We start from the raw sequence: 12,500 nt of genomic DNA, 5'->3' as shown, positions 1-12,500 counted from the left end.
ACGTATTATAAATTGTGGATTTTTATTTTCATCTTGTCTGCCCTCGTGTCTCCATGCCTTTCTCTCTCTCTCTCTCTCTCTCTCTCTCTCTCTCTCTCTCTCTCTCTCTCTCTCTCTCTCTCTCTCTCTCTCTCTCTCTCTCTCTCTCTCTCTCTCTCTCTCTCATCAAGCATTCATACTTCACCACACCTCCTCCTCCTCCTCCTCCTCCTCCTCCTCCTCCTCCTCCACTTCTTCCTCGTCTTCCTCCTCCTCCTTTTTATCATCCTCCTGCTTTTCATGCGAATGATTTTCTTCACCTATTCACACCTTTCCTCCTCCTCCTCCTCCTCCTCCTCCTCCTCCTCCTCTTCTTCCTCCTCCCGCTCCACGCTGTCTTCCTCACCTAAGACCTCGCAGCTTTCTTCCAATTCGTAAATTTAATTTCTTCAGGCACACTTCCTCTCACCTTCGCAGACAATTTTATTTTAGCCTCTTTGCTTCCTTCCTTCCTTTCCTCCTCCTTTCCCGTTCCCCCCACTCTCACCCTTCCTCGCCTTCTGTATACCTCTGTCTTCCTCTGTCTCTCTCCCTCACTCTCTTCCCTGCTGTCCTTCTTCCCTTCTTCTCTTCTTCCTTCTCTCTATTTCCTCTACCCTCAAATATCTGAACATTCTTTCTCTCGTCTTTTTCTTCTTCCCTCTCACATCTATTCACCTTCACTCTCCTTCGGCCTTTGTCTGTCTATACACTGTGCACTCCTTTCTTTCCCTTCTCTCCCCTCCTCCCCTTTCTTTCTTTACTCCGCTCTCAAACACTGAAACATCCTCTCTTAGTTTATAGACGGACAGAAACACAAACAGACAGACAGGTAGAGAGACATACAGACAGACAGACAAAGAGATAGATAGACAGAGAGGGATAGAGAGTTGAATGGACATAAAAAGAGAGAGAGAGAGAGAGAGAGAGAGAGAGAGAGAGAGAGAGAGAGAGAGAGAGAGAGAGAGAGAGGGAGAGAGAGAGACTTATATAACAGTACCAAACCTGTTGCCATTACTTTGATAACAATAATTAATTTTCTTCATTTTCACACGCCTGACATGCATTTATTATTAAATGAATAGGGCTGAAGAGAGAGGAAGAGAGGTAGAAACGTGATAAAGTAGACAAGAAGGAGGAAAGAAAAGAAAGAGAAGAATTAGAGCTCAAAAATAGAGTAAAAAAAAAAAAGAAAAGAAAAAAATGAATGGGAAGAATCTGGAGTTAATTTAAAAGTCATAAGAGAAAAATAGTGAGTGAAATTAAATGAAGGCGTTTGATCTTAATGAGTCAGCAGTGTGTGGCTGGAGGATAAAGAAAAAAACAATAATAGATAGATGTGGGGTGTGTGTGTGTGTGTGTGTGTGTGTGTGTGTGGGTGAGGTGTACAGACTTAGGTAACAAGGAAGACTAATAACAGACTTCCCTGACTTCTACTCGCCCTCGAAGGAAAGAAATATTGTAATGAAGCTTTTATTCATTTCCACTCCGGTAAGGATAATGTTCAAGAGAGAGAGAGTGGGTCTTTATGAGCACAAAACATTGAGTCGAGTGCCGCCACGAGATCTTTATTAGGAGTGTTCCAAGGAGGTACTCTTTGTCTCATCTTTCTCCTCCTCTTTTTTTCTTCTTCTTCTTCTTCTTCTTCTTTTTTTACCTCTGCAATGTTCTTAGTTGTTTTTTTCTGTCTTTTTTTGTTGGTTTTTGGTTATATCCTGTTTCTTCTTCCTCTTCTCCTCCTTCCTTCTATTCCTCTTCTTTTTCTTCCTTCACAGTCTCTTCTGCTTTTCCGTTTTCCATTTTCTTTTCTTTTTCATACTCTTTCATTCTTTTTTTTTTTTTTTTGTTCTTAGCTGTATCCTGTGTCTGCTTCTTTTCCTCTTCCTCCTCCGCTCTGTTTTTCTCTATAGTGTTTTGTACTTTTCCGTTCTCGAGTTTTTGGTAATTTTCTTTCTCGCACCCTTTCTCTCATCCCTTTTTTTCGTTCTTGACTATATCCTGTGTCTTCTTCACCTTTTGTTCTTCCTCCTCCTCCTCCTTCTCCTCCTCCTCCTCTTCTTCACCAATCATCAGCTTTCACCATTATGTTCTATATAAAGACCCCTACACTTATCCTCAACCCTCTCCCTTTCTCTTTCCTCCCTCCTTCCGTTTCCTCACCCATTCCATCCTTCTTCCCTTACCCATCCTCTTCTGCCTTCCGATCCTCCTCCTTCATCGAGAACGCGAAGACTTGAGCCGTGAAGTACATCGGCCGGCCTCCCTTCGTGTTTGCATTACATCTCCCGGCTATGCTAAATCAACACACGGCTTGGTCTTGGCGTGAGAGACGCATCGAGGAGCATTCAGGGAGGCTGTTGAGACGTATAAGATGGAGGGCGGGGAGAAGGCCTGGTGGGAGGGAGAGAAGAAGGAGGAGGAGGAGGAACTGTGCAGGAGCTGAGGGAGTGAAAGGTGATAGGATGGAGAGTGGAAAGGCTGAGATGTATGTACTAGGGGCACTGAAAGGTAGTGAGAATGAAGGAATGGTGTGGAAACAATCTGGGAATGAGCAGGAACCGATGACTGGAAAGCCTAAAGATGATGAAGGGAAGGAAAGAAAGGAAGGTGAGAAAAAAGGTGGGAAAGGAAGGCAGGAATGAGCAGGGAACGATAAGTGGGAAGCTAAGAATGATGAAGGGAAGGAAAGAAAGGTCTGAGGAGATCCAGCAGATGGATAGGAGGGAGAGGTCAATGAGGAGGAGGAGAAGAAAGACAAGGAGAGGAGGAAAGGAGAGCAGTGAGGAGGAAAGCGTGAGGAAGAGGCTGTAAGGAGCAGGTTATGAGGCGGAAGAAGAAAGGAGATAAAGAGGAGGTTGAGAATAGCATTGGAGAAGGAGGAGGAGAGAGGAAGAAGAGGAGGGAGGAGGAGGAGGAGAAAGAGGAAGAGGAAGATGAGTAGGAGGTATTATTTCGTGGTGCTTGTGTGGTGATTGGATGTGTGAGCAGGTAATGTGTGTGTGTGTGTGTGTGTGTGTGTGTGTATGTGTGAAAGTAGTCGGGGGTTTCGGTTCTAGTGACTGAAACACACGTCTCCTCTCATTGCTGGTCGTGATTTGAGGACTCGAATTCTTGAACTCTTTGCTCTCTCACCAGGAAATGTCACGGAATTTATTAGTTTAGTACTCTTTTTTTTTTTTTTTCTCTCCGTTACTTAAAATCCCTGTCAGTTTATAAGTAGAATAAAAAAATATTAGAAAATTTAAAATTACAACTTTAGAAAATCATTGAAATTAGCTTAAAATGGTCGTGATGAAACAATGAAACCTTTAAGAATACAAGCTAGATTTGATAATGGCTTTGTGTAGGAACGCGCCCCTTGAACTGTCCCTTTCTTTTCCGTAACTTTTATATAGACCAAATATTTTTTTTATTTTTTTCATTTTTCATTCATTTATTTATTTATTTTTTATTTACTTATTTATTTATTTATTCATTTATCATTTATTTATTTATTTTATTTATTTATTTAAGTATCAGCCATTACATACATTTTGGAAAGTGTTAATTTCATCCCAAAATCCCACTTCATTATTGTGAGAGAGAGAGAGAGAGAGAGAGAGAGAGAGAGAGAGAGAGAGAGAGAGAGAGAGAGAGAGAGAGAGAGAGAGAAGACGACACACATACAACAAAGAGAAAAAACAAAACAGGCCAAGTGCTCTTCCAGGTACAGATTATCCTCAAACTCCACTTCATTGCCTTGATAAGTGAGACAAAGACGGGGAGGGAAACTCTTTTGATTCTTTCTCTTGACTTTTTGGGCGCAGCATTTTAACCAGACTTCCCATTCTTTCCTACTGCTTGATTTTTATACTATGCCTTTGGTCAGTCCAGACTTCTTGGCGCAAAAAAAAAAAAAGGAAAAGAGAGAGAAAATAAGTGACCTAACTTGGCACTTATATTAGAAAAAAATAAATAAATAAATGAATAAGATAAATGACATACACTTTCCACGCATCTTCTCAGTACACACTAAACGCACTCCACAATAACACAAGACTATATATATACCGAAAAAATAAATAAATAAAATAAATAAATAAATAACAAAAAGAAAACAAAAAAAAAAAACAAGCTCTCTTTCTCTCAGTAATACAGATCTGATATTCACCATTCCGTGTATCTTACCAGTATACAACAAACATACTCACCGCTAATATAAGACCACATATACCAAGAAAAAAAAAAATGAGAAAGACCGATCTCTCTCTTTCTCTTTCTCTCTCAGTAATACAAGACTAGATATACACACACAAAAATAACAAAAGACCAAGCTCTATTAGTGATATAAACTCAATATTCTCTCTTCCGTGCATCTCGTCAGTATACTGCAAAGAAATTCTCGCTAATACAAGACCAGGTATACCCAAGGCCTCACACACACACACACACACACACACACACACACACGGTTCTTTATCATTAAAATCCAGCAGAGTTTTCGGGGAACATACGCCACTTTTATTCAGCAACGTCTGGGGATATGCAGCATTTGAGTTACACACGCGTCGAGCAGGAAGAAGGAAACGATGAGCATATCTGATCTGCATTGAAAGAAAACGAGATATGGATGTAAATATTATTTCCTTTTTTTTTTCATCTTTTGGAGAAGGGAGAGATCAGGGGGTAGGTGGGGGGATAGAACTGCATTTGCCAGGCTTTTCTTCTTTAATATTGTTCGTTTTTTGTCTTTTTTTTTCAGGGTAGTCTCTTTTTTTTTTTTTACTTTGGTGTTTTCCGTGTTTTTTTTTTTTTTTTTTTGCTTCTGTTGGTTCGTGTAGAAGGAAGCAAGAGATTTATTTGGAATCAGAACGGGAGAAAATACTTTGCTTTCTGGAGTTAGATCTGATTCTGACACACACACACACACACACACACACACACACACACACACACACACACACACACACACACACACACACACACACACACACACACACACACACACACACACACACTTAACACTTAACACTTAACACTGAAACATTCCTCCTTCATTTGACATTTCTTTCCACATTTGAATCAAAGGACACCGTGACATTTCGTTTCGCTGTAAGTGAGGTGACTAAGACTTCATCATAGTGCCCTGGCAGGAAGGAGAGTGCAGGTGCCTAAGCCAGGTATACATAGTTCATTACGTACAGCCTTAAGTCAAGAAGAAGACTCAATTTCCCAAGTGTTTTCCTGTCGAGTCTTCACCGAAACATCTATACTTTTCTAAACCTTCACCAACACCGATCAGTTTCCTGCACTCACGTTTATTGTTACCCTCCTTTTACACCGAACCCTTACCCTCGGGAAGTCCAGCTAAGGGGAAAAATTAATAAAAAAGAGCACTTATAACAACGTTCCCGGAAGAAGATCGACGCAGGAGGGGCAAAAGAGAAACCTGTTTTCAGACAAGCCAACCCGATAAGGAGGACAGAGCTCCGGGAAGCGTGCCACGTGTGCTGCAGTGGACAAGACGCTCAGATGAGTAGAAGTAACACTCAGGTAACACTTAACACGCTGGCAGCACGTAGATAGAACGCATGTAACACTCACGTAACACTCGGATAGCAGTCAGGTAAGAGGCTTTGAATCACTCGTCCCACTAAACTTCAATGTGACAGACGGTCGATGCAATGTATCCCCGTCATTTTGTGAAGTCTCCTGTTGTCCAAGGCTGTTAGTTCTGCCCTATAGTTTATCATTGGTCGATGCGGTGATACCCATGAACTGTGAAGGTTCCTGTTGTCCAAGGCCTTCAATTATATCCTTTATCTTTGGTCGATGCAGTGTTACGTGATTTTGTGAAGCCTTCTGTTGTCCTACGCCGTTAGTTCATCCTTTCAGTCTGCCATTTCACGTCCATGTTTCACCGCCATAAAGCGAGACATAAAGCACAGCGAGGTGTTCGAATATTTGTGCTAATATTGACGACGCCATATTGAGTACTCGCAATGGCTCCATGTGTCACGCCATAAACCAAGGCACGGGGCACGACTAACTACACCAGTATTTGGCCTGCACAGATATTGCCTATGCTATACTCGTATACTCTCACTACATGCGTAGCGGTTCAGGTGAGTCTATATGAGTATTTTTTTGATGAACGAGAGTGTCATGGGAGGTGGAATGCATCTGGATCTCAGTGTCCTCGCCTCACGCATGCACGGACACAGGTCGAACGAGTGCAGTAACCTTCCAAGTCTCGGCCCTGCCCCGCCTCAGAGAACTTAATCCTTGCTGGCTTAGTTTTGTGTGCCGTGTAGCGCCTCGATTCGTGACCAGAACCTTCAGTAAAATGCAAATAACTTTATATTAAAATTTCCAGTATACCTACCCATAGGAAATGAAAGTAATGTATTTCAAGGACTTTATGAAAAATTGTTAAAACTACTACTTGGCCGAGATACGGAGAAGTCAAGAGAACATTTTATAGCCTTTGGGAAGACAGAGACAAAAAGGAGAGAGAAGAGACACACAGACGTGAAAGAAATAACACTTAGGGAAAGCCAAATCAAAAGCTGACCAGAACCTGAAGGAAAACCAGAACTAGAAGCAAAACCAAAACCAGAACTAGAACCAACACACACACACACACACACACACACACACACACTCTCTCTCTCTCTCTCTCTCTCTCTCTCTCTCTCTCTCTCTCTCTCTCTCTCTCTCTCTCGCTCTCTCGTTAATTAGATAAAATAAAAAAAAATCAACATTAAATGAATGCAAGGACAAATAGATGTGCAAGAGAGAGAGAGAGAGAGAGAGAGAGAGAGAGAGAGAGAGAGAGAGAGAGAGAGAGAGAGAGAGAGAGAGAGAGAGAGACACAAAGCAGATAACATACACACACTTCAAATCAAACGGGATAACAATTTAACACGTCACTGCATCCGGTGAATAATAACTTGATCTGAGTCAATTACCGCAGGAAGGGAAGGGGAGAGGGACGCAGGAGCACCTCAACCTCACAAGGGCTTCACCTGTGGCTTTACCTGTGGCTTCATTGAGCTGCAGGTAGTGAGAGAAGTTGAAGTGGGGAGCAGGAGGGAGGGAGAATTTGGCGGGGATTTCATTAGTGTTGTGGGAGAGTAGTTTGAGTTTCATCATAACATCCATGCAGTGTTGACGTGTCCTCATGAAGAGTTGCAAGGGGTCTGGAGGGAAAGAGGGAGGGATGTGGAGATTGTGGAAGGAAGGAAGGAAGGAGAGAGGCAGGGATGGTGTTGTGTGTGTGTGAGAGAGAGAGAGAGAGAGAGAGAGAGAGAGAGAGAGAGAGAGAGAGAGAGAGAGAGAGAGAGAGAGAGAGAGAGAGAGCTTGGACCACCACAGATCATCACCACCACTACTACCACCACCACTCTTATCATCACAGAAAGAAGTAAAAGAAAAAGATAAAGAAAAAAACGAAAAAGGGTAAAAGATAAGAAAAAACTTTGTGATCCTGTACGAAAAACACGTCAGATTGAAAAGGAAAGTTTTGCTCTCTCTCTCTCTCTCTCTCTCTCTCTCTCTCTCTCTCTCTCTCTCTCTCTCTCTCTCTCTCTCTCTCTCTCTCTCTCTCTCTCTCTCTCTCTCTCTCTCTCTCTCTCTCAAATCTTTTCCCTCTCCTTTTCCTTCTCTCTCTCATCTGATACCTCTTTGGTCTATAAGTTTCCTGTCCCATCTCCCCATCTCCCCATTCCCCTCTCCTCCCCTACCGCCCCTGTCTCCTGTCACGGGTGCCGCAAGTTTGGTTATCACGGTTGCCTTGTCCGCCACAGATGCGTCCTGCGGTCAGGAGTCTCCCAAGAGTTTACCTGTATCGTGGTTATAAGGTACAGGTGTGCCGTGTTTGTCTTTACCTGTCTTGCCTGCTTACCTGCTCCGCCTGTTTGGGATCTTTTGGTGGTCTTGTATGTTTTTATTTTTATTTTTCTTATCGTATTTGTTTCTTTTTGTGGTGGAGTGATGTAGCAGTGGATGGAAGAAGAAGAGGATGAGGCAAGGTAAAGAGGAGATGGAAGGACTGCATAAAAGATTTGAGAGTGAGGGGTGACTGGAGAGGAGGCGGAACACGCAGCAACTTTATGGAAGAAACTAGTGAGGAACAGCGACCCCACTATGAGCATGAGAGAGACTGCAGGAAAAGAAGAGACGATACAGTAGTGAAATCAAACAGCTTAGCAGGGATCTGAATGGGTTTTGCTGCTTGTAATCCTCTGTAATGCTTTGTAATCCTTCTTCTTACTTCATATCCTCCTCCACCACCTCCTCCTCCTCCTCTTTTATTCCCTGTTCTTCACTTCCGTCTCATCTTTTTTTTTTTTTTCTTTGTATCATGTTTCTCCTTCTCTTCATCTGCACTGAGGAACACATACACATAGATAGATAGACAGACAGAAATCTGCTAGTATCTTATAGGAACATAATAATACACACACACACACACACACACACACACACACACACACACACACACACACACACACTAAAAAGAGTCGGTGATGGCAGCGAGGACTGTACATCAACTGAAGGAAAACTCGTAAAAATACACAAATAGATACAGACACAAGAAGCTACGTGCATATATCGGACCCTACACATAACAACTGCACACACACACACACACACACACACACTCACCGATGATGGTCAGGTTCACGAGGCTGGTATGGGTCGGGGACTTGAAGAAATCCACCCGACACTCATACAGGCCCCCGGAGTCCTCGCCCACGCTGGTCAAGGTGAGGGTGGCGGCGCCTCCACTCAACGTCAGCGCTCCGACAGCCTCGTGCGTCCCCGACTGTAACTGCGGCTCGCGACCGTCGTAACTGTGGGAGGAGGGAGAGAAGGACGGCCGGTGTTAGTGGGTGTGGCTGTCGAGGAAGAGGGAGAGGGATGATAGTGGGAGTTGCTGCTGAAAAAGAGGGTGAAGAAGGCTGGTGGTGGATGTTGCTGTAGAAAAAAAAACAAGAAAGGTGTTAGTGGGAGTGGCTTTTGAAAAAAGAAGGATGGTGGAAGTTAATGGATGTGGATATTGAGAAAGAAGAAGGGAGAGAAGGATGGCTGGTGTTAGTAGGTGTGGCAACTGAGAAAGAAAAAAAATAAGAAGAAGGCAGAAGGATGGGAATGAGGAAGGCCTGTCGTTACTGTGAAACGAGGAAGAGGGGGAGGAGGAGGAGAAGAACAAGAAGAGATGTTAATAAGAAGCCATGAGGAGAAGAGAGGAAGTTAAGGTTCTTTTAGAAATGACAGGAGGTTAGAAGGCAAGATATTCAAGGACATGAAGGAATGAGAGATGTTTATCTTGTTGAGTAAGGAAAGAGATGTTTACTGTGTCCGTTGAATAGGCATGGCAATGTTTACTGTGTCTGTTGAATGAAAAAAATGATGTTTACTGCTTCTGTTGAATAAGGAAAGATATATTTACTGTATCTGTTGAATAGGGAAAGAGCTGGAATGTTGGGAGAGAAAAGATATATTTTCTGTGTATGTTGAATAGGGAAGACACTGTTTACTCTGTTAGATAAGGAAATTAAATGTTTACTGTGTCTGTTGAATAAGGAAAGAGATATATACTGTGTCTGTTGGATAAGAAAAACTATTTAGTGTGTCTGTTGGAATAAGGAAAAAAGATTTATGTGAGAGTAGGAGAAAGAAGCAGAGGAGGAGGATGGCGTTGTTAGTGGGTAGGAAGTGGGGACAGAAGTGGAGGGCGAGGTGGAGAATAGAACACAAGGGATATGCAGTGTGTTATGAGGGTAAGCTGCTCTCTCCCTTAGTCCTCCCGCTCAGGCAGGGCAAGGCTGCTCAGGGAGATAAGGTGACCCACGCACCAGGAAGTCCTTAACCCGATCTCACGCCTCCCTTTCTCTCCCTCTCCCTCTCCCTCTCCCTCCGTCTTTCGTTTTCTCTTTTTGCGTTTCTTATGACCTCATCTTATGTGTGTGTGTGTGTGTGTGTGTGTGTGCGTGTTTTGTTGGTTGATTGGCTGATTCTCTGTCTTTCTTTGTGTCCCTCTCTCAAGTCTTTTTCTTTTTCTCTTCCTTGTCTTCATGTAGGGTTTTTTTTTTTATTTCTTGGTTGAGTCTCTCTCTCTCTCTCTCTCTCTCTCTCTCTCTCTCTCTCTCTCTCTCTCTCTCTCTCTCTCTCTCTCTCTCTCTCTCTCTCTCTCTCTCAAGTAGACGGTAACTTTTTCGTCCCCCACTCAACAACAAAAAAAAAAAAAAGAGACGACTCACAAACAGACAAAAAATAAATGAAGATAAACAAGAAAAGTGCGGATGAGGACAATTATTATTATTATAACAACCTTGAAGTAAATTTTGATGCTTTTTTATTTCACACCCTCTCCCACTCTCCCACTCCAATTATAACCCAGAGCGTCAACTTTTTTTTTATTTGAGTCCCTTCTGGAATACATAAAAAAAAAGAAAACGAAAAAGAAAACGGGATAGATAGGCTTAAAGGTTACGGAAAAATGGATGAGAGGAGGAGGAGGGAAAGGGAAGGAAAAGGAAGGGAAGGAAAATTTTTATCAGCACGTCAGCAAGTTGTTCTCTCCTCGTACCCCCTTTCTGCCCCCCAGCCCCCACCACGACCCTTCCTTCTGTCCCCTCTCAAGTCCTGTTGGTGTAGACTCCAAGGGCTTCACTATGGTCAGGTTGTGTCCGCGTCAGTTCCTCGTCAGGGAGTGGCATTGTGGAGTACTGGCTTGTGTCCGCGCAGGGATTAGTATTTGTGACGTCAGTGCTTGGGTTTGGATTGTGTTTGGTGCTTAGACAGTGAGAGAGAGAGAGAGAGAGAGAGAGAGAGAGAGAGAGAGAGAGAGAGGAGGGCAGGAGGGCTGGGGGAGGAAACAAATAGACAAAGCTACATACATACAGACAGACAGACAGACAGATAGAAAGACAGAAAGACAGACAGGCGGACAGACTGATGGGGGAAAAGTATGAAACACGATGAAAATAGAACCTCCTCTTTGGCAGACAGTCAGTAGATCCTCCTCCTCCTCCTCCCCCTCCTCCCCTTCCTCCTCCTGATAACGGTGTACCCTCTCAAGGCTCTTCTATAACTTTAACTCTACCTCAGGACTCAGTGGAGCGAGTTCTTTCCTCCAACCAATAAACGAACGTATATTCCATCCCCCCCACTTCCCTTCCCTTCCCTTCCCTTCCCACCAACACGCCGCCAAGCTCACCGCCCCTCCCGCTGCTCGTTTCGCCTTGAGTCATGAAGCACCTGCTCAGATTTCGGACCATATTCTGAAACACTTCTGCGCTGCTCCTCCGCTACTTTCAAGAGGCATTAGTTGAAGTTACACGGAATTTTAAGTGTGTGTTAACGAGATTTCTACGTTATTAATATGAGAAACGCTCTTGAAAACCCAGCTAATCATGTCTGTGGTCTTTGTCGTTGAAAGAGAGTGAAGCGGTTCTGAATACGGCCCTCAGCTCAACAGGTTCTCTCTCTCTCTCTCTCTCTCTCTCTCTCTCTCTCTCTAGCGTCACTTCTGCTTTCGTTCCTTTTCTCGTTTCTCCTCCATTTCGTCTTTCAGTCCTTTTCCTCCATCCTTTTTTCCCTCTCGTCTGCAACTTCTGGTTCTGTTCCACCTCTCGCCGCTGTCCCGAGGCACCGCTGGTCAAACGGAACGCGAGGAAAAGCAATGAAAGAAGGGAGGGAGTGGAGTGGAGGGGAAAGAGGAGTGGAGTAAAGAGATGTGGTATTCGAGCTTAGAGTTGACATGGACTTGAAGAAGGAATGATAAGGAAGGGAGAAAGAATGGTTACAAGATTAGGCAGAAGAGGAAAGGGGAAGGATAAGGAAGGGCAGAGTGTGATGAAGGAGACTGAAAGAAGACGTGAAAAACTGGAGGGAAAGGACCAGAGGAAGGGAGGATGAAGTGTTTGTAAAGTAGAGAGAAGAGGAATGGCTGTGTAGGTGAGGGATGGTAGGATTAGGAAGGGAAAGTGAAGAAAAGGGCGAGGGATGAAGACTCGTGTAAGGGTTGATGAAAGGGTTGAAGGAAGGGAAGGCATGACGGGAAAAAAGGGTTCTGAAGGGTAAAATGAGGGGAATAGGAAGGGAGGTGTGTAGGTGAGAGATTTAAGGGAAGCCCATGAAGGGAATGAAAGAGCAATTGAAAGAACGGGAGGAAGGGAACGTGCGAAGATAAATGAAGGGAAGGGGAAAATTTGGAGTGAAGAGAGAGGTGGAAGCGTCAGGGGAGAATGAAGGGGAGGGGAAGGGGCGAGGAAGGGGGTTAGGGAGAGGGTTAATGAGAGGGAGGGTCAGCAGTTACAATTAATTCCAATTAGTCTAATAGTGCTCAGGTATGGCACCTGTGGGAATTTTATTAATTTAGCCCCCGGTCCCCTGACATTTGTGTGACTTGAAACAATAAAATAAAAGGATCTCCCTGTGATATTATAATCGTAAGTGTAATAATACTAATGCTCGCTCCCACAACAAAATAA

At 43.6% G+C, this 12,500-nt stretch overlaps 1 protein-coding gene across 2 annotated transcripts in view; it reads right to left on the bottom strand.

The window, feature by feature from the left end:
- The window catches only part of LOC135104043 (hemicentin-1-like), a 205,199-nt gene that overhangs the window by 101,142 nt on the left and 91,557 nt on the right, over positions 1-12,500 (bottom strand). For both annotated transcript variants that reach the window (XM_064010920.1, XM_064010921.1), the window contains one exon: positions 8,668-8,855. In XM_064010920.1, the coding sequence (XP_063866990.1) occupies positions 8,668-8,855 (188 nt within the window). The remainder of the gene's footprint in view (positions 1-8,667; positions 8,856-12,500) is intronic.

Source organism: Scylla paramamosain, chromosome 10, assembly GCF_035594125.1.
Source record: "Scylla paramamosain isolate STU-SP2022 chromosome 10, ASM3559412v1, whole genome shotgun sequence".
NCBI classification, from domain to species: Eukaryota; Metazoa; Arthropoda; class Malacostraca; order Decapoda; family Portunidae; genus Scylla; species Scylla paramamosain.
This window is presented reverse-complemented; position numbering and strand designations above follow the sequence as displayed.